The 22,266-nt window shown below is 38.3% G+C and overlaps 5 protein-coding genes and 2 pseudogenes across 5 annotated transcripts; 5 read left to right on the top strand and 2 right to left on the bottom strand.

Annotated features, from left to right (window-relative positions):
• Positions 1–1,951: 1,951 nt before the first annotated feature.
• On the top strand, positions 1,952–2,780 carry LOC120774175 (uncharacterized oxidoreductase TM_0325-like). Its single transcript, XM_040103595.1, has one exon. The coding sequence runs from the start codon at positions 1,966–1,968 to the stop codon at positions 2,731–2,733; it is 768 nt and encodes a 255-aa protein (XP_039959529.1). The 5' UTR covers positions 1,952–1,965; the 3' UTR covers positions 2,734–2,780.
• A 1,892-nt stretch (positions 2,781–4,672) lies between these two features.
• LOC120774181 lies at positions 4,673–5,427 on the top strand (annotated as a pseudogene).
• A 1,510-nt stretch (positions 5,428–6,937) lies between these two features.
• Positions 6,938–7,796, bottom strand: LOC120774179 (3-oxoacyl-[acyl-carrier-protein] reductase FabG-like). Its single transcript, XM_040103599.1, has one exon. The coding sequence runs from the start codon at positions 7,776–7,778 to the stop codon at positions 7,011–7,013; it is 768 nt and encodes a 255-aa protein (XP_039959533.1). The 5' UTR covers positions 7,779–7,796; the 3' UTR covers positions 6,938–7,010.
• A 1,135-nt stretch (positions 7,797–8,931) lies between these two features.
• Positions 8,932–10,057, top strand: LOC120774178 (uncharacterized oxidoreductase TM_0325-like). Its single transcript, XM_040103598.1, has one exon. It carries the CDS (start codon positions 9,263–9,265, stop codon positions 10,028–10,030), a length of 768 nt encoding a protein of 255 aa, XP_039959532.1. The 5' UTR covers positions 8,932–9,262; the 3' UTR covers positions 10,031–10,057.
• A 3,886-nt stretch (positions 10,058–13,943) lies between these two features.
• LOC120774826 (uncharacterized oxidoreductase TM_0325-like) lies at positions 13,944–14,809 on the top strand. Its single transcript, XM_040104636.1, has one exon. It carries the CDS (start codon positions 13,962–13,964, stop codon positions 14,721–14,723), a length of 762 nt encoding a protein of 253 aa, XP_039960570.1. The 5' UTR covers positions 13,944–13,961; the 3' UTR covers positions 14,724–14,809.
• Positions 14,810–17,878: 3,069 nt separating this feature from the next.
• LOC120775061 lies at positions 17,879–18,667 on the top strand (annotated as a pseudogene).
• A 2,400-nt stretch (positions 18,668–21,067) lies between these two features.
• On the bottom strand, positions 21,068–22,089 carry LOC120775875 (uncharacterized oxidoreductase TM_0325-like). Its single transcript, XM_040106248.1, has one exon. The coding sequence runs from the start codon at positions 21,895–21,897 to the stop codon at positions 21,130–21,132; it is 768 nt and encodes a 255-aa protein (XP_039962182.1). The 5' UTR covers positions 21,898–22,089; the 3' UTR covers positions 21,068–21,129.
• Positions 22,090–22,266: the final 177 nt, after the last annotated feature.

The raw sequence follows: 22,266 nt of genomic DNA, 5'->3' as shown, positions 1-22,266 counted from the left end.
ATCTAATGCATCTAATTTTCCTTAAATGTACGTAAGAATTTTGACCAATATAGACTTTATAAAGCCAACCGACGTTTGAAATTCTTTTATTGAGTATTTACCAATATTTTCGGTAAAAATTCAACTACTTGTCTACGTATTCGGTATTTGTGGCTTGAAAATTTATGATCCGACTTCGACTTGTTGGGGCTTATTTTGTATGCACCAATTTTACCAAGTTTTGTCCTGATGTCTTCAATGGTGCTGTATTTAGTAGTTCGATTTCTGAGACGTGAAATTTCATTCATATTGAATTTAAATTTCACTTATTTTTAAATTGTATAATATTGCACAGAGCTAGATATCGTTCGACCTTTCTAGCTGCAGGAATACAGCAGAAGTCTTTGAGATCAGGAAAGCTGCTGAAACAGCTAACAACCCAGCTAACGACATAAAGAGGATCAATATATACGTCGCTAGTTAAGCGGCAATTAAAGCAATAATCTCACATCGCATTGTGTCAGAGAATGTCCTTAGACGTAGGTAGAAGTTGCCAAAAAGCGGCTACATACATATATACAGGATTCCAACCCACAAGGCACGTTCACTTCAAAACGATTCACAATGAAATTTTCGAATGGACTGATAGACGGAACAGGGAGAGATGGAATGGTTTATGTACATGTAGTATAACTCAGATCATGTGTAAGTGAACGGAATCAAAACACTCAAGCTTTCTACTTACGCGGGCTCGAAAACACTGGAGCATCGTTGTTGGCATAATCACAAGACACAACTTATTGGAAATAGACATGCGAGAAACGCTACAAAACCTCCTCTATCCGACGCTATCTAGAACTTTGCTTCGATATGTAAGAGCTTCCCAGTTCAAGAGACTATATGAAGTATCAGATTCAGAACTAGATATTAGATTTTGCAAAAAGCGTTGACGTCCTTCTCGACTTAAACTTCAGTTAGTATTAATAATGAATCTCCATCTGGTATTATAAAAGACCTGTAGGTCTATGTATGTATAGCATAACAGCCAGCCAATGTAATCTAACCTAACCTAAAACCTACAATAGCACATACTTGAATGAAGAAATTTTCATTTCAAACTAAAAAATAAATTCTACAAAGATACCAATCGAAAACTCTAAGATTAATTACAAACGCGCCTTGGTTCATAACATATAAAGTTATTCATTCAAACCTGAATATACCTTATTATTTGCTTATTATTTACTAAAATAGATTGCAAATCTAGGTGATTGCTTTAGTTTTGCCCAATACTGTATGCGTATTCTAAAAGACCCGGCCATGCTTCTCCGTTGCTAACCTTCTGAAGTATAGCACACGCGTTAAGTTTATCGCTGAGGTCCAAATCTTGCACGGTTCTCTGCTACGCTTCGAGGGAGAATTTGTGTGTTTTCAGCACTTCCGTCATTCCCATATTTTTTTATTTTATTTAGGAGTTTATAGCGGACAAACAAGGTGACACGAAAGATAGATAAATATCTCTATCCATCCAAAGTACCAAGTAAAACATTTTAGTTTTAAAGTATCAAAGACACTCGAGTGTTCATAGCGTCAGCTGAAAAGCAAAACAACATATCAACAAAACATCCAAAATTGATTATTTATTAATTATGATTCAATACAGCATACAAATATGAACAAAATTTTAAGTTTCGGATATCACATATAGCCAAGTTATAACCAAAGTTTAGATTTGGTTTCAATGACTTTTTACTTCGTTTCTTCACTCTCCTGCGAGCTTGTGAAAAGTGATGTTATGCTATTTTAAATTTTAGTTGACGATAGATACTCTCTCATTATCTTATCCAATAATATTTGTATTTAGTATATATTAAAAAGTCAATTCATATTGAGTTATTGGTGAAGGTGACATAGGAAACTAAAAAGCTCTCACTTATAAATCAATCAATTCAGTTCATTTAACACAGTGAGTTCGAATAGATCGTCATGAGTTTAGCTGGTAAAGTTGTGATTGTAACCGGCGCAAGTTCGGGCATCGGTGCTGCGACGGCGGAGGCTTTTGCCAAACAGGGTTCCAAAGTGGTGCTCGTAGGACGAAATGAAGCAAATCTCAAGGCTACTGAAGCGGCCTGTAAAGCTGCCAACAGCAAAGCCGAGCTGTTCTCCATCATTGCTGATGTCACAGTTGATGCGGAGCGCATAGTAAACTCGACAATTGACAAGTTCGGACAGCTGGATGTGTTGGTGAATAATGCCGGTGTGGATGGAAAGGGTTCAATACTGGATGTTGGCGTCGAACAATTTGATAGAATTTTCAATACAAATGTGCGTGCCGTCTTCCTTTTAACTAAATATGCCGCACCACATCTCGTGAAGACCCAAGGAAATATTGTGAATATTTCCAGCGTTACAGGATTGCGCTCATTTGCAAATGGCTCGGTCTATTGCACTTCCAAAGCTGCCGTGGATCAATTCACCAGATGTATCGCCTTGGACTTGGCACCAATGAATGTGCGTGTCAACGCAGTCAATCCCGGCGTTGTTATTACAGATATTCATAAACGTTTGGGCATGTCGGAGGAGCAATATGCTAAATTTTTGGAACATTCGAAGTCCACACATGCGCTGGGCCGCGTCGGCGATGCAAAGGAAGTGGCCGATGCCATTATTTTCTTAGCCAGTGACAGTTCGAGCTTTATAACGGGCGCAAATCTGCCGATCGATGGCGGTAGACAATTAATGTGTCCACGATGATTGACAATTGAAATGTTATTTATGAAAAAATAGTAATAATAAATTAATATTTGTGTGTGACTGATTTTTATTCAGATTGCAATTCTCCAAGTGTTTGGTCAGATTTTGGTAATGACGTCTACTTGTTACTTTCACTTTAGTAAATCATCTCCAAGCAATCATTCTGACTCTCTGTAAGCCGTCAAGGATTTAGTTTAACTCTATATCTCTCATAGTTCACTTATAAGTAAACTTGGCAACATTTTTGAGGGTTAGGATTTATAAACACCGGAAAATATTTCCGCCCTTACTAATTGTGAGAATATAAAATGTTCGGATATATAACATAACGGGATTATGAAGAATAAGTCAATCAGTTAATTGGAAATCATTATCCAATCATAAACAAATCTAGACTGATTTCATTCAGTTTCAACGCTAAATCACACTATATTTAATTTTATCGTAAATAGGAAAGTTGAAAATCACTGCATTTGGTTCGAGGTCAGATCAAAAAGTATTGCGAATTTTGTATTACTTCAGAAAATGTCCACTTCAAAGTGATCACTCCAGATATATTGCACTTCTGCCATCGTTTTTTTCCAATTCTCAAAGCGCCAAAAAATTACTTTTCATTTACATTTTCAATCGTGGCATCCCGACGTCCTTTCAATGACCTCTTAAGTTTTTGAGAACAAAAAAGTCACAGCGGATCAAGTCTGAAGAACACGGTAGCTGCGGCACCATTAATGTGAGTGTGAACAGGACGTTATCAAAAAAAGCCAAAGTTTCTTCTACAAATCTGAGCGTTTCTGGCGAATTGCTTTAGCACAAATTGCGCAGAACTTGCAGATAATATTCTTTATTGGCCTTACGATCATTTGACAAGAACTAACCTTTTTCGGTCTTGGCTCAAGTGGCAGCTTCCATGGGGATCACTGATCTTTGCTTTTCAAGTCATAAGTCAAGTCAATTATCAAATCGTAGAAGAAAATCTAGACCGATGTTAGTATACTATATTTCAGCGCTGGACCACACTATATTTAGGAAACATTTCCTATATTTGTACAAAATTTGTTTCGATATCGGATCACTGTCAATTGTACTTCGGAGTGAAATGATGGAGCCATATTTCACTCATTAGCACATATTAGCGAAAAACTCGGGTTTATTACGCTTGAACAACCCCAAACCCATGCTTTCGCTTCATTGGACTTTTTCCTCCAAAAAGCAATATTTTATCAACACGCGGAATTCCAAGAGAAGCCACTTGTCGAACAGTCAGAGATTTTACTGACAGGATAAAGATCATTTTTGCTTAAGAAAAGTGAAAGCTCGATTGGTTCCAAAATCACTCAATTTTTTTCGAAAAGCAGCGTCGCATTAATGTCTGTGATACAATGCTTTCCGGCTACCAGGATGTCGTGAAACGTATTATTACCAGCGATGACTCTTGTATCTACATATTTTTATGACCAGAAACAGACGACCAATCCGCCGAATATCGTGGCAAAGGTAAGCCGAAGCCGAAAAAGCCATGTCAAAAAACAAAGTTATGATGTGGTGAACTCCGAATTCCTGCCGACCGGCCTAAGTGTCAACAAGGAAACTATTTGTAAAAATAGGCCGGAATTATGTGCAGAAAACTTTTAGTTTTGGACCACGATAATGCAATGTCAGATACTGCATTAATTATTCGAGAGTTTTCGCCACATTTTGTACCAATATCGTGTCGCAACTATCGTCTCACTTAGCTCCGTGTGACTTCCGAAAACTCAGCAAACGACCGCTCCAGGGAAATCGTTTTGAGTCAATTGAAGACATTAATCATGAATCGCTACTTGCAATGAAAGCTGTTCCGGAAATTGACTTTAACAACTGTTTCGAAATTTGGAAAAACCGTTGGCATTAGTGTATTGTGGCCAAGGCCGTTCAACGCCATTAGTTTGAATCGGTCGCAATGAGTTTAGCTGGTAAAGTTGTTATTGTAACCGGAGCAAGTTCCGGCATTGGTGCTGAGGCTTTTGCCAAACAAGGTTCCAAATTGCTGCTCACAGGACGAGACCAAGCAAATCTGAAGGCTACCGAAGAGGTCTGTAAAGCTGCCAACAGCAAAGCCGAGGTGCTTTCCATCATAGTTGATGTAACGGTTGATGCGGAGCACATTATAAACTCGGCAATTGAAAAATTTGGACAGTTGGATGTGTTGGTGAATAGTGCCGGTTTTGGTGAAGTGGGTTCAATACTGGATGACGATATTGAGGTCGGTCAATATGATAGAATTTTTGATACCAATGTGCGAGCGGTCTTCCTTTTAAGGAAATATGCCGCACCGCATCTCGTGAAGACCCAAGGTAATATCGTGAATGTCTCGAGCGTCGCAGGATTGCGTTCGTTCCCTACTTCTTCGGTCTATTGCACCTCCAAAGCAGCACTGGATCAATTCACCAGATGTATCGTCTTGGATTTGGCCCCCAAAAATGTGCGTGTGAATGCCATAAATCCCGGTGTGATTGTGACAGAATTCCATAGACGTTTAGGAATGGCGGAAGCAGATTATGCTAAATATTTGGAGCACTCGAAGTCTACGCATGCATTGGGTCGCGTCGGCCAACCCAAAGCAGTGGCTGATGCCATTATTTTCTTAGCCAGTGACAGTGCGAGCTTTAGAACGGGCGCAACTTCGCCGGCAGGCATGTCATATGCCCGCGTTAGTAAACCATAGAACAAATACATAAATACTCGTATATAAGAATAAAAAATATGTTTTAAAATAATTATGTGACTTTTGATTTTACTCAAATGATACCTGTTAAGCGCCTAATAAAGATATATTCTTGACGTGGGGTTGACTTTCTGCCACCTGTTGGTTTTAAAAGAAGATTACTCAAACAAAAACTCATCGCTCACAATCTGATACCAAATGTAAACAATTATTTGTATGTAAGTATATGTATGTATGTATACATTTGTTCAAGCTTTTCGGTGAAATTATCAACACACAGGCTTTAACATCGTTCTCTCGCTCTGAGAGCCATCTAACTTGTAGTTTTAATAGAGAACTGCACGTAAGAGTTTTGTGTATGTTTTTCGATTTTCGATTGTTTTGTTATATTTGTACTCATATCCGTTACTTATGCTGACGAGGTTGGTCATTTTTGAATTTGTAGTTAATTTTTGACAGCTCTTTTGCTTGGGAGCGTATTGGTCTTCGATTATGGTACCAAAACCAGCACAGCGTTGATCTTGCTAAGATATGTTGAACTCAGTTCACGCTGATCCAAAACTGCTCTAGAAAATCTTAATTGGTGACGTATCATGGTTTTATGGTTATGACATGGAAATCAAAGCTGAATCATCTCATTAGAAGCTGCCGCTTGAACCAGGTCGAATGTGAAGATTTTGCTAACAGGTTTCTGCGATTGCAGAGGCGTCGTTCAACATGAGTTGTTGCTAAAAGACCGTACTTTATGAACATAAATAGTTCAAGTCGAATGAAAACTTTTCAAGCCCATAGGGATCGAATATGTGAACCCCGGTACCTACAGTTGACTTTTGAAAGAAAATGTCGATCCATATGTGCAATATTTAATAGAAATTCAGAGATCATATTTTTCTTACATAGGTCAAAAATGGGTTGAACCGGGTTAAAACTTTCTTTAGCCCCCATATACCTATGTTATATAAAGGATTTCTAACTTCCGGGTGATTTTATGCCGCATACTTCAGCCAATATGTAAGTTAACTCAATGAAAATGAAGAAGCGTGTTTTACTGATAAAGGTGTGTCTCACGCCTAAAATAGCTGAAATAGAGCGAAAACTTGACCTAGCCCCTTATAACAAACGTATAATATCCGATTGACCTTACTCCATATGTTTGGTGATGGTGCCTTAATGAACCTCAGAGAACATTTAATTAGTATGTGGTATAATAGTAGAAGGTAGTATTGACAAAAATAGATAAAATGGGATCGATATTACCCCCATATCTCATATACAAATTTTCGTTTTTCTAACTAAACTTTTGTCGAATACATATATACATATGTCGATCAGTGCTTAGATGCTGATCCTCTGCTCAACGTTTTGCACCTTAGAGTATGTTAGGTCATTGAAATGGGCCTCATGTGTTAATAGTACACAAAATACAACCGGCTTTTCAGAAATTTTTGTTAACATGAAAGTCACTAAATAAGTTTCCTCAACAATTCAAAAGTCACATAATTATTTTAAAGCATATTTTAATTTACAATAACTATATAAATATGATTAGGTTTAAACAAACTAAATTACATTATTAAATCGGGCAAGTGGTGTGTTTGCCACCATCGATCAGAAGATTTGCGCCCGTTATAAAGCTCGAACTGTCACTGGCAAGGAAAATAATGACATCGGCCACTTCCTTGGGTTCGCCGGCGCGACCCAATGGATACATAGTCTTCGCATGCTCCACATGTTTAACATAATCTGCTTCCGATACGCCAAAACCTTGATAGAATTTTGTCACAATCATTCCAGGATTTACGCCGTTCACACGCACATTTTTCGGCGCCAAATCCAAGGCGATACATCTGGTGAATTGATCAAGTGCCGCTTTGGATGTGCAATAGGCCGAAAGACCAGCGTATGAACGCAATCCTGCGCCGCTGGAGACATTCACGATATTACCTTGGCTCTTCACGAGATGTGGTGCGGCGTATTTGGTCAACAGGAAGATCGAACGCAAATTGGTATTCATTACACGGTCAAATTGATCGACTTCAATATCCAAGATTGAACCCCCTTCACCATAGCCGGCATTATTCACCAACACATCCAACTGTCCGAACTTGTCAATTGTTGTTTTGATAATCTTCTCGGCGTCCGTCGTTACATCGGCGACGATGAGTAGTAGTTCCACTTTGCTGTTGGCTGCTTTACAGGCAGCCTCAGTAGCCTTCAGATTTGCTTCATTTCGTCCTGTGAGCACCACTTTGGAACCCTGCTTGGCAAAGGCCTCAGCTGTGGCGGCACCAATACCGGAACTTGCGCCGGTTACAACAACAACTTTACCAGCTAAACTCATTGCGATCTATTCGAAGTCACTGCGTTGTAACAACTGAACTGCTGTGTCTAAATTGGCTTTTTATATACAAAGTGGCTTGCTATTTCACCACTAATAATCTAATAGTTTTGAGCTCCTTGATAACATAAATATTGAGCGGGTGTGTAAAAGTGTCATACATTTTTTTCGCATACGAGTACTAATATGTGCAGATGCTCGGCACAACTTGGAACTCTCTCATGCACTGGTGCTACTATTTTAGCTATTGCAGCTATTGTAAGACCAATACACTGCTTTACGGTGCAGTAGTATTGTGTAAAGGCATACGGAAATCTACCAACGCTGAGTAAAAAAACTCCAACGGCGTCTGGTACTAAACCTGCCACCTCTAGACCTTTTCGCTGAAAATTTCGCAGCATAATCGGCGGGACGACTACTGACTGCAGGAGGATTTACGTATAGAGGCTTCACGCATATCTCGCCGGGTAATGGCAGTTGGCCAAACACCGAATATAAGATTCCACTTTTCTACTGGGAAAGAAGGTTCAAATTGAACATAGGAAAAGATGGTTGGCGTAAAGTTATGTTAGCTATAATACATCTATACGGATGGCACGGAAAAGGACAATGGAGTTTGTGAGGGAATATACTGTCCAGAGTTAGGCATAAGGCAATCTTTTAAGTTACCGACAATGCAGTATATTTCAACCTAAAGTCTTTGCTATTGCGAAAGCCGCGGTTTGGAGTACAAGCAAGGTCCAGAGTCAACGTCTACCTCGACAACCAAGCAGCAATCAAGGTAGTAGCCCTTATTTTAAAGAAATTAAGTGGATATTTCGCATGTATGTATATCGATCTGGACCGATAACCTTGGTCTTGCTTAAGAAGAATTAACAGAGCGTTTCATATGTTCTGCTACTCTACTCTGTTGCTAACATCTTTTTTGCTTTATTGGCGCTAACAGCAATGTAAGAATATCCAACATATTCCAGTGTGCGAGAGTTCAAAAGTTAACATTTTATATCGTTGCCAGATTAAACAAAATGTTAATTTACGCTCTCAACTTCTAATAACATGAGAGTTATACAAATTCTAATCTCTCGCTAATAGCCTCTTTTTTTGGCGACTAAAAAGTATAAATCAAGCGCGCAAAGTGACAAATCGTTTAATGAGTAACTTCAAGTGGCAAAGCGTTCATCAGTTGATTTTAATAAGGCTATATTAGCAGTTTATAGACGAGAGTTGTTAGAGAAAAATTTGATTTTTAATTTCACAATTTACTAAAACAAATATGTTGCTACGTGATTTTCCTGGATGTGAATATACTCGACAAAAGAGTGCAGCTGACCAAAAACTTGATACTCGTATATCTTATGATTGAGCAAAAAATATGGAATTGCATACCTATTAGTGGTGAAATAGCAAGCCACTTTGAGTGTATATAAATAGCCGATTTGGATAGAGCACTCCAGTTGTTACAACGTCGTGAGTTTGATTAGATCGCAATGAGTTTAGCTGGTAAAGTTGTTATTGTAACTGGAGCGAGTTCCGGCATTGGTGCCGCCGCAGCTGTTGAATTTGCCAAGCAGGGTTCCAAAGTGGTGATCACAGGACGAAATGAAGCAAATCTAAAGTCTACTGAGGCGGCCTGTAAAGCAGCCAACAGCAAAGCGGAACTACTACTGATCACCGCTGATGTAACAACGGACGCCGAGAAGATTATCAAAACAACAATTGACAAGTTCAGACAGTTGGATGTGTTGGTGAACAATGCCGGTTTTGGTGAATTGGGTTCAATCTTGGATATTCAAGTCGATCAATTTGATCGTGTCATGAATACAAATTTGCGTTCGGTCTTCCTGCTCACCAAGTACGCAGCACCACATCTCGTGAAGAGCCAAGGTAATATCGTGAATGTCTCCAGCGTCGCAGGATTGCGTTCGTTCCCTACTTCTTCGGTCTATTGCACTTCCAAAGCAGCACTTGATCAATTCACCAGATGTATCGCCTTGGATCTGGCGCCGAATAATGTACGTGTGAATGCCGTAAATCCTGGTACGATTGTGACAGAATTCCATAAGCGTATGGGCTTGACGGAAACAGAATATGTTAAATTATTGGAGCATGCAAAATCTACGCATGCCTTGGGTCGCGTCGGCGTTGCAAAGGAAGTAGCTGATGCCATTATTTTCTTAGCCAGTGACAGTTCGAGTTTTATAACGGGCGCAACTCTGCCGATCGATGGTGGCAGACATGCCATGTGTCCGCGTTAATATTTTTTAGAATAGTTATATGTATATATGATAATAAAAAAATATGCTTTAAGATAACAATGTGACTTTGGATTTGCTGCAGAAACTATTTCACTGGAGTTTGACTTCGATCAATTTGATCGCATGTACTTTAAATAAGTGGCTTACATATGCATGTGCATTAGGGTGTTTCATTTAAATTTTTTTTATATTTCTTTTGCATCCGCAAACATTTTGTTCGTTTTTTGAAAAAAAAAAAACTTTATTTGCGCCCTTAATTTTTTTGAAAACATTTAGTGTACGGCTGGTTTTAAAACTTTCACAGGAAAATTTGTAGGAAATGAAATTTCGAACAAAAAAGTTTCACGCGCTCATGTCATAAAATTGCTTTGTTTCAGAGATATACATGCATATATGCAATTTAATGAAAAAAATAAAAAATTAAACGTTTAGGGAAATTTGTTTATCTAAAACTTGATTCAATGACTTTATATAAATTTTTTTCAAGTCTGTAAAAATTATTGTAAAATAAGAGCAACAATCTGTGTCTGTGTCTTCTATCACATTACAAAATTTTTCCATTGTCTTACATACGGCGCCCTCAGGTTAGTTACTTTCATTGCTCGAATTACTATTCTTTTTGACCTTGAAGGAGCTTTTTAATTAACGCAAGCCCCAATAGAGTTCAACTGGCGCTAGTTATCAGTTTGCATTGTTCTTTATTTACATTATCATTATCTAAAGCCTTTAATTTTAATGCATTTTTTGTTTTATGTCGTTAAAAAATCGTTACACAAATAATTGGTGTTGAATTTCTATTTTTTAATAGTAATACTGATAAGCTGAAGTAATAAGTTAATATAAAATCATTGAATCAAGCTTAAAGTAAACAAATATCATTAGAACTAATATTTATTTTACATATTTTTATTTAATCGCTGATACCTTTGAAACAAAGCACTCCCATGACATGAGTGTTCAGATCTTTTTTGCTCGAAATTTAATTTCCTACAACTTTTCTCATTAGGCTTTTCGATGAAACCAGCCGTTTACGCAATTTTTTTTAAATATGAGAAAAACGTGAACAATCGAATAGGAAGTAAATGAATCCAAAATTAAGGGCTCATACTTCTTTTCCACCATAAAACCGCGTAAAAATAAAAAATAAAAATTTGGTGAAAAACCATTAAAAACATGGGTTCCACGGTAAAAAAGGAAATTTATTGACTTATTCAACTCTTTAACATCTCTAGAATATAGTCCTAAACTCTCAAGTTGAGCCGAGTAATAACGAGTGACAGATTACGCTTGAATCATGTCAAGCTGTCATGTTATTTTTGTTCAGTACTCGTATTGTTTGAAATTTCATTATGGAAAAACTTACGCCGGAACACAACTCACGTTCTGTAAAGAATGTGTTTCCAGCGCTTTGCTTAATTTATGGTCAACATAATGGGCCCACTAAGCGTACTATTCGCAATACAATCCCCCATCCTGAGACCCAGCATTCATTATTGGATGATATTCGACTGAATAAACCATGTCCAATGAAGTAAAGAAAATATGCAGCCCTAGCTCAGAGTGTACACGAAGACCATGGAGAGTCAATTCGGCGCCGTTCGCAGCAACTCGGACTGACGTATGGAACGACTTGACGCATTTTAGATCGAGATCTTAAATTGAAAGTGTAAAAAACGCAGTTTTTGCAAGAACGGACGACACTCGACCTTCTCAAGCTACATCGCTTCTCTCTATGGGCTCTTGAAAAGATCCAAAAAGATCCTACGCTTTCGGAACAAATTTTGTTCAGCAATGAGGCTCATTTCTGGCTCAATGGGCATGTAAACAAGCGAAATTGCTGCATTTGGGACGAAGAGCAACTTGAAGAGATTCAAGAGCTGCCATTTCATTCGGAAAAAGTAACTGTTTGGTGTGCTTTGTGGGCTGGTGGATCACCGGTACATATTTCTTCAAGAATAATGCCGGAGAGAACGTAACCGTCAATGACGACCGTTCAGTCAACAGCAAAGTGGAACTACTACTCATCACCGCTAATGTCACAACAGACGCCGAGAAGATTATCAAAACAACAATTGACAAGTTCGGACAGTTGGATGTGTTGGTGAATAATGCCGGTTATGGTGAAGGAGGCTCAATCTTGAATATTGAAGTCGATCAATTTGATCGCATTTTAAATAGATGAGAAATATACCCTACTATATAAAACGACGTTGAACCGAATAATTTGGATTGGCCTCATCATTACGGCAGTGATATTTGTTCACTGCGGGCTTTTCTTTGACGGAAAGGTGGCACACTATCATGGAGTTTATAATCGTTTCATAAAATACTCCAGCCCTCACGTACATATCTATCTTAATAACATTTAAAATATAAATTATTTTAACTGACCGGAATTCCGAATGAACCGGTCCATATTAAGATTATTTCTTATCCCCAATTCGATTTTCCGTTTGGCTTACACTGTATATATTGATCAATATGAGGTCGGGTAACTTTAAGAAATTGGCTGAATCAGTTTTCTGGGATTAGTTTAGGTTAAGAGGTCAATTCTGACCGGGATCTCACTTGGACTGCTTAGAAGTCCGTTGTGTTGCCTAAGGTTTCTAAGTTCTACATATTTTTTCTCTGTCTAACAGTCTAAGGGTTTCCGAGCGAATCAAAAATAAAAATCATTTAATGAGTGGCTATTAACGACAAAATGTTCTTGAGTTGACTTTAATTAATTATAATTAAAGTAAACTGCTTTAATGGACACGAGTTATTAGAATCAAAATTTTATTTTATTTACTTATAATTTATTAGTAATGCATCGTGATAATCTGATCAAAAAATTAATATTAACTGCAGAAACTTTCCACCCGCTCAATGTTTATCTTATCACTGCGCCAAAATACAAGATGCGTTCCAAAGTAAACAGAACTTTTTGAATCTAGCGCCACCTGGTGGCGCCATCTACTTATATGTTGACTGGTGCGTTAGAATATGCTATCTTTAGTGAGTGCCCAGTCTTTCATGACATTTCATTGATTGGAAGTGAAATTATTGCGTTTTAAGTGTCAGTATTTTTGTGTTATCGGTGCAAAAATGAGCTTCGAACAAAGAGTTAACATTAAATTTTGTTTTAAAATTGGTAAAACTTTTACCGAAACGTTTCAATTGATGAAACAAGTTAATGGTGATGATTGCCTATCACGTAGCAGAGTGCACGTGTGGTTTCAACGTTTTCAAAGTGGTCGTGAGGACATAAATGACGATCAACATGTGAGCCAATCAAAATCCGTGATCACCGGAAATTCTATCGAAACTGTGCGTGAATTCATCAAAAATCAGCCGAAATCATCATTGAAATTCATGGAAATGGAATTGAACATATCCAAAACATCGATTTATAGCATTTTGACCGAACATTTGGGCTTACGAAAGGTGTGTGGACGGTTTGTTCCACACAAATTGACTGACGACCAAAAATTGCTCAGAATCCCACATTCGAAGGACGATTATTTGGCCAAAAATCACATTTTAACCATAAACCACTCCCCGTATTCACCTGATATGGCACCGTGCAACTTCTTCCTTTTCGGAAAACTGCATTTGGCCATGAAATGAAAGGTCATTCAAAAGGTTTGCACCGGCATACTGGCAGCCATACCGGCCAACGAGCTAAAACAATCCTTCGGCATGCTTTTGGCCCATGCAAAAGCTGTATTGAAGCAGAAGGAGCCTATTTTGAATAAAATAAATAGATTTTGAAGAAAAAACCATTTGTTCTATTTTTTTAAGTCCTGTTTACTTTTGAAACGCACCTTGTATATTGAATTATTAGTAGTTAAAATAGCAAGCCATTATGTCTGCTTTTGACAGCATATAATTAGCCGATAAAGACACAGCACTCCAGTTATTACAACGCAGTGAGTTTGAATCGATCGCAATGAGTTTAGCTGGTAAAGTTGTTATTGTAACCGGAGCAAGTTCCGGCATTGGTGCCGCCGCAGCTAAGGCCTTTGCCCAGCAGGGTGCCAAAGTGGTGCTCACAGGACGAAATGAAGCAAAGTATACTGAGGCTGCGTGTAAAGCAGTCAACAGCAAAGCGGAATTACTACTCATCATCGGCGATGTAACGACGGACGCTGAGAAGATTATCAAAACAACAATTGACAAGTTCGGCCAGTTGGATGTGTTGGTGAATAATGCCGGTTTTGGTGAAAGGGGTTCAATCCTGGATATTGACGTTGATCAATTTGATCGTGTCATGAATACAAATGTGCGAGCCGTCTTCCTGCTCACTAAATACGCCGCACCACATCTTGTGAAGACACAAGGCAATATCGTGAATGTCTCTAGTGTGGCCGGATTGCGTTCGTACGCTGGTTTTTCGGTATATTGCACCTCCAAAGCGGCACTAGATCAATTCACCAGATGTATCGCCTTGGATTTGGCGCCGAAAAATGTGCGTGTGAATGCCGTAAATCCCGGTGTGATAGTAACAGAATTTCATAAGCGTCTTGGCTTGTCGGATGAGGAAGAAACTAAATTTTTGAAGCATTCGAAGTCTACACACGCATTGGGTCGCGCCGGCGAACCCAATGAAGTGGCCGACGTCATTATTTTCCTTGCTAGTGACAGTTCGAGCTTTATAACGGGCGCAACTCTGCCGATCGATGGAGGCAGAAACATCATGTGTCCGCGTTAATATTTCTTAGAATAGATAGAAAATTTGCAAGGTCGAGGAAGTCTTTTCGTATTTCTAATCAAACTTCAACTTATTTTTTTTTTTATATTTACACTAATAAATAAATAAACAAATATGTACCATTTTGGGAGACCACTTTTGGCCATTTTTCCGCTAGAGACATTACTTCATCAGTGTAAATTGAAGTTTCCAGAACGGAAGCGAGCGAACCGTTGTTGTGCTACACGAACTGATAGAGCATCGTCTCCGTAAACGTCACAAATTTCATTAGTGGCTTGCGTGGCATTCTTCACAATGCGATTGGTAGCACTGGAGTACGAAAAGACTTTTTCGACTACCCAATTTGTTAATAAAAATATGCTTTGAAATAATTATATGACTTTTCATTTGTGTCGGAAACTAATTTTGTTTCATTCATGTTTAAAAAAAAATCCGAAACGCCGGTTGCATTTTGAGTACTATTGCACTTAAGAGCACTCCGATAAGCAAACATATTTAATAAAGATTGATAATACTATCAGTTAGCAAAAAATAAGATTACTCAAACAAAAACTGATCGCTCACAATCTGATACAAAATCTTAACAATTATTTCTATATAAATATATACATATGTACATATGGTACATTTGCTCAAACCTCTCGGCGAAATTATCAACGCGAACGCTTTGGCATTGCTCTCTGCCTCTGAGAGCCATTTATTTTGAATAGAAAAGTGAGCGCAGCGATGCGCACAAACTGTAAATATTGTGTGGTAGATACAATGTGAAAATGTGTTTAATATGTATAAGCAATTCTCCAACTTTTCGATATCATTTTTGTAGTACGATTTGTCTATTGCTTCAAAGTTGTAGGCCTCAATTTCGGCGATCACATTTCATTTGACGATAATTTTTTCCCAGCGAGCATACTTTTGAGAACTGAGAACAGGAAATAGTCGCTTGGGACTAGGTCTCGAGAATACGGTGAATGTGAAAGCAATTCAAAGTCCAGTTTATGGATTTATGTTATCGTTTTCACTGACTTGTGACACGCTACATTCTCTTGGTGAAACAGCACTTTATTTTTCTTCAAATGTGGCCGTTTTTCGTCGATTTCGTACTTCAACCGGAACAATTACGCTATGTAATAGTCGCTGTTCCTTTTTGAATACAGCCAATAAAAATGATTCCAAGCACATCCCAAAATACAGACATCATAACCTTGCCACCCGACCATTGCGTTTTGGAGCGAGTTCATCGTGGGATGACTGTCGATTGAACTTCCAAGTGAAATGAAGGAGCCGTATTTTATCCATTGTCACATTTCAAACCAAAAACTCGGGCTTATTACAAACATCTTCACACACTACTACGAATCATCAACGTTGATTTTGGTCAAAGTAGAGCTCGCACGGCACCCACTTGTGACAGAGCTTTCTCATAACCAAATATTCGTGAATGATATGGTGTACGCGCTTAGTTAATATCTTTAAAGTGTCTACTATCTCGAACAGTTTCACTTTACGGTCATCTGCAATTCTTTTGTCGACTTTTTTGATGTTTTCGTCAGTAACAGCCTCTTTAGGGCTTCCACTGTCTTCATCATCTTTGGTGCTAATTTCGCCTCGTTCAAATTTTGCTAACCACATTTCAGCGTTTGATTTCCCTCATGCAGAATCCACGTAATGTTGATCAACCCAAACCGTGGCTTAAGGGGGGAGCATTTTTTTGACGGTTTTTTTTGGGAGGGAGAGAAATAATTGATTCAATTAAAATTTCTAGGAGAAGATCTTTCACAAATTTTTTGGTTACGAAATCTTTGATATGCTGCCTTTGAGAAGCAGTTGCCTGATGCATCTCGCTTGTGCATTTTTCGGACGGCGGACAGGATGCAGGTCGCAATTTCTATCGGAAACAAAAAATTCAAATATATTCATTTTGTTTAACAATTTATCTTCTAGTTAAACTAAAAAAATTCAAAAAAAAAAGTGAAAAATTTTACAAATTTTTTAAAAATTGAAAAAAGTGATTTTTGACCCAAAAAAAATTTACTTCTGTTGTTTAAAACTATGTTCAAACTTGACTTCCTTAGTTTTATTTTTGGTTTAAATAGAAGATAATTTAATGCCCAAGCGCTTATACATCTGTAAGACGCTCGGTCACTATTTTCCTTCTAGCTTCGATAATATTTTGAATTCCATAACTCTATAACTTTGGGGACATATTCTTGATTATTTTTAAAGAGATTTAAGCAAAAAAAAAAATCGATTTTTTGAAGCTTCTAAACCAGGCTCCCCCCTTAAACAGATTCAATTTTAATTTTCCAACCAAAAAGCAATGTTTTATCAATTTGTTTTTATCATTTTTTTCTCAATAACAAAAGTTACTTCACTCAAAATGATTTAATTCACAACTGACAGCTGTAAAATTTCTATACGCGCTTTATAAGTCAGGCCGGGGACTTGTCAATTGAGCTGTTATGTACCTGTAAAATATGTGAATGCTCTCTGTGTTTGAGAGATACTTAACTTCTAGTTCTGAATTATTATCATTGCATTCGATATTAGTTACTCCAGAGTCTCCCGGAGTTGTTGCAAAAACAATTTGAGATGTGGTGCCAGCTACAAGTGTTTTTAAAGATTCCGGCATGTGCTTTAGCGGTGTCAGTAAAAATTTTCCAGATGCGCAACATAAACCAGCTGCTTCACCTTGGAATAATTTTGATACTGCGGTGGTAGCGCAGTCTGCCGGATCCAATGAAAAACATTCCAAAATTAACAACTACTTACAAATGAAAAATTAATTTAAGAAACACTACCCAAAGGGACCAAATTGTGAATCTAAATCATTATCGAATCCTTTTGAACACACACAATAAATTTCATCCAAATCAGTCCAGCCGTTTAGGAGGAGTTCAGCGACATATACACGCACACAAGAAATATATAAATAAAGACTGATTGCGAAGATATGAATATAATCTTCAAAATAGTGCAGCTGATCAAAAAGTTGTGACGTATGACACTTTCAAGCACCCGCTCAATATTTATCTTATCAATGAGCCTAAAATATAATTAATTATCAGTGGTGAAATAGCAAGACAACCTGCCTGTATTTGTATGTATGTATATAAATAGCCGAATTAGACACAGCGGTTCAGTTGTTTCAACGCAGTGACTTCGAATAGATCGCAATGAGTTTAGCTGGTAAAGTTGTTATTGTAACCGGAGCAAGTTCCGGCATTGGTGCCTCAACAGCTGTTGAATTTGCCAAGCAGGGTTCCAAGTGGTGCTCACAGGACGAAAAGAAGCAAATCTAAAGTCTACGGAAGCTGCCTGTAAAGCAGTCAACAGCGAAGTAGAACTACTACTCATCATCGCCGATGTAACGACGGACGCCGAGAAGATTATCAAAACAACAATTGACAAATTCGGACAATTGGATGTGTTGGTGAACAATGCCGGTTTTGGTGAAAGGGGTTCAATCTTAGATATTGACGTCGACCAATTTGATCGTGTCATGAATACAAATTTGCGTTCGGTCTTCCTGCTGACTAAGTACGCCGCACCACATCTCGTGAAGACCCAAGGTAATATCGTGAATGTCTCCAGCATCACAGGATTACGTGCATTCGCTGGTCTTACGGTCTATTGCACATCCAAGGCAGCACTGGATCAATTCACCAGATGTATTGCTTTAGATTTGGCGCCGAAAAATGTGCGTGTGAATGCCGTAAATCCTGGTACGATTGTGACAGACTTCCTAAAGCGTGTTGGCTTGTCAGAAGCGGAATATGCTAAATTTTTGGAGCATTCGAAATCCACACATGCGCTGGGTCGCGTCGGCGCTGCAAAGGAAGTAGCTGATGCCATTATTTTCCTTGCTAGTGACAGTTCGAGCTTTATAACGGGCGCAACTCTGCCGATCGATGGTGGCAGACATGCCATGTGTCCACGTTAATATTCCTGAGAACAGTTAAATAAAATAAAATAATAAATATGCTTTAAAATACTTAATAATTGGTTTAAGTGGGTTAGGTGGGTTTCGGATGTACAAAAAAAGATATTTTTACGACTTTGTTTTTTAATATAAGCAATCATATATTTGAAAAATATAATATGACATATCAAAGGTACATATTTGAACAATGTCTCCTGAAATTTTGATATACAAAGGTTGAAAATTCAGCCGTTTAGACCTCATCTCCCTGGGTGTCTCAAAAAAGAGGTGAGCGCCGTGGACAGCATAACTTATTGGTTCATCTAAAACTAAAAAAAAACCAAACATATTGCATTAGTATATATATAAATGATGTTTTGGAACGAAGAAAATAAAAATATATTAAAATATTCATTTTTTCTCAGACTTTGAACAAAATATTTCACAAAAAAATCGATTTTTTCAAATTATCAAACCCACTTAACGCCTTAAATCGGCATAGTAGGTCCTGAGATATGTTACTTTACCTAAAATTTCGATTCCATTAAAGCCCTACTATACCACATCGCGATATCATCCATTTTCCGGACTGCCGGATAATTTCCACTGAAAATTTGACAAAATCTGACAATATGAAAAATTAGAAAATAGATCATTTTTTGCTCGAGAAAAACCATTTAACAGTCAGCGAGCATCTTTTCTTGGAAATTGTATATCAGGATGCTATACAGTTACTGACAATAAAATAAAATCCAATAGATAATTCCGAAAATGTCTTCAGGACATTTGTTCAAATTTGACATTTTTTATAGTTAAGTATTATTTGTAGGATAAATGTGCCTGAGTAAGCATTGCCCAGCGGCAGAAAGTAAACTATTAAAAAATTTCCAAAATAACGGTTATACCAAATAATTGCAAAAATAACAATTACGCAGGGATTTTATTAAAGCGTCACGCTTTGCTGTCCTCTCTAGCATTCCAAAGAGATTTTGGTGTAGAAAATACTTCGAGAGCTGTTGCGAGTCGCATTGTAGAAAATAATCTCTTCGGAAGGAAAAATCGGATTGCTTTTGCTTCGGCGCTTATCAACTGGACCGGTGAAGAAACTACAAAAAAATGGCGCTTCTGGTCGATTGCCTTCTTCAAGCGGTCCAGTTGTGCGTAGTAGATGGTAGAATGAAGCGTCTGGCCATATGGGAGCAGCTCATAGTGTATGATTCCCTTCCAATCCCACCAAACACACAGCAAAATCTTCCTGGCCGTCAATCCCGGCTTAGCCACTGTTTGGGACTATTCACCGTCCTTCGACCACGACCGTTTTCGCTTGATATTGTCGTATCTGATCCATTTTTCGTCGCCAATCACCATCCGCTTCAAAAATGGATCGAGTTCGTTCCGTTTCAGCAGCATATCGCAGTCGCTGATTCGTTCCAGAAGGCTTTTTGCGTCAAATCATGCGGCACCCAAACATCAAGCTTTTCTGTGTATCCAGCCTTCTGCAGATGGTTTAAAATGGTTTGGTGACTAACACCCATCTTCTGGGCGATGTCACGAGATGCCACATGCCGGTCTAACTCGATGTTTTCCATGATTTGATCGGTATTCGTCATCACAGGTCTTCCGCCGGCTGGCTTATCCATGGTGTCGTTTTCACCCGCTCTGAATCGTCGTAACCATTCTTCCGCAGTTCGAAGTGATAGACAATTAAGACCCATTAAATTACGAATAAAGTATGATAAAGTCCAAGTCGGTATTCAATAACGAATTCAGTCTGTAAAGCTCTAGGGAAATCTATGCCCGAAATGTGTATTGCCGTACAAGCAAAGGTCTCAGCTTGAAATAGTGCAGTTGTTCGGCAACTTAAGTGGTTGCCATCCGTAAATAATATAAGTAAATAAGATACACAATTTCATTGTCATCCATTAACTATTTCAACGAATAACGAATGTTGAATTTTTTCGAAATATTTATACTCTTGCGTTGCTACAGAGTATTATAGTGTTGTTCACCTAACGGTTGTACGTATCACCTAAAACTAATGGAAATAGATATAGGGTTACGTACATATAAACGATCAGGGTAACGAGAAATCCGGTTGACTATCTGTCTGTCCGCCCGCAAGCTGTAACTTGAGTAAAAATTGAGATAACTCGATTAAACTTGGTACACAGGTTCCTTATGTGTGCCAATTTATGACCAAAAATTGTTTTAATCCAATAAAAACTGTACAAGACCCTAGGTACCGAATATTTAGACCCCGGTACCCATAGTTGCCTTTGATCAAAAATGTCGATGAACGTGTAGTACATATAACTCAAATTAAGCATTAATCCTTCTCTTATTATGGTATGTCTGTAAATCAAAACTGGGTTGAATCGAACCAATACTTCCCTTAGCCCCTTAGCAGCAAATCAAAAGTCACATATTTATTTTAAAGAGTATTTTTTTTTTATTTTTATATACTATATCTAACTATTCTTAGAAATATTAACGTGGACACATCGCGTGTCTGCCGCCATCGATCGGCAGAGTTGCGCCCGTTATGAAGCTCGAACTGTCACTGGCTAAGAAAATAATGGCATCGGCTACTTCATTGGGTTCGCCGACGCGACCCAATGCATGTGCAGACTTTGGATGTTCCAAAAATTTGGCTTCTTCCTCATCCGACAAGCCAACACGCTTTAGGAATTCTGTCACAATCGTACCAGGATTTACGGCATTCACACGCACATTATTCGGCGCCAAATCCAAGGCAATACATCTGGTGAATTGATCCAGTGCTGCCTTGGAGGTGCAATAGACCGATGCACCAGGGAATGCACGCAATCCTGCGATGCTGGAGACATTCACGATATTACCTTGGGTCTTCACAAGATGTGGTGCGGCGTATTTAGTCAGCAGGAAGACCGAACGCAGATTGGTATCGAGGACGCGATCAAATTGATCGACTTCAATATCTAAGATTGAACCCATTTCACCAAAACCGGCATTATTCACCAACACATCCAATTGTCCGAACTTGTCAATTGTCGAGTTTATAATGCGTTCCGCATCAACTGTGACATCGGCGGTGATGAGTAGTAGTTCCACTTTGTTGTTGGCTGCTTTACAGGCAGTTTCTGTAGCTTTTAAATTTGCTTCATTTCGTCCTGTGAGCACCACTTTGGAACCCTGTTTGGCAAAGGCCTTAGCTGTGACCGCTCCGATTCCAGAACTCGCTCCGGTTACAATAACAACTTTACCAGCTAAACTCATTGCGATCTATTCAAACTCACTGCGTTGAAACAACTGAACTGCTGTGTCTAATTCGGCTATTTATATACCAACCAATACAGGCATGTTGTCTTGCTATTTCACCACAAATTTTTAATTCTATATTTTTTGGCTGATTGATAAGATAAATGTTGAGCGTGTGCATAAAATGCCTCACATATCAACTTTTTGGTCAGCTGCTCTCTTTCTTCTAGAGTAAATTCACATCGTGGCTGGACCCTGGCGCAGAAACTCACGTTCCAAAAATTACATATTTTCTCTAAAAACTCTCATCTATAAACTCCTTATATAGCTAATTAAAACAAACTGATGAACGATTTGCCATTTAAAGCTACTCATTAAACAATTTGA

The sequence above is a fragment of the Bactrocera tryoni genome, chromosome 4 (genome assembly GCF_016617805.1).
Source record: "Bactrocera tryoni isolate S06 chromosome 4, CSIRO_BtryS06_freeze2, whole genome shotgun sequence".
Lineage (NCBI taxonomy): Eukaryota > Metazoa > Arthropoda > Insecta > Diptera > Tephritidae > Bactrocera > Bactrocera tryoni.
This window is presented reverse-complemented; position numbering and strand designations above follow the sequence as displayed.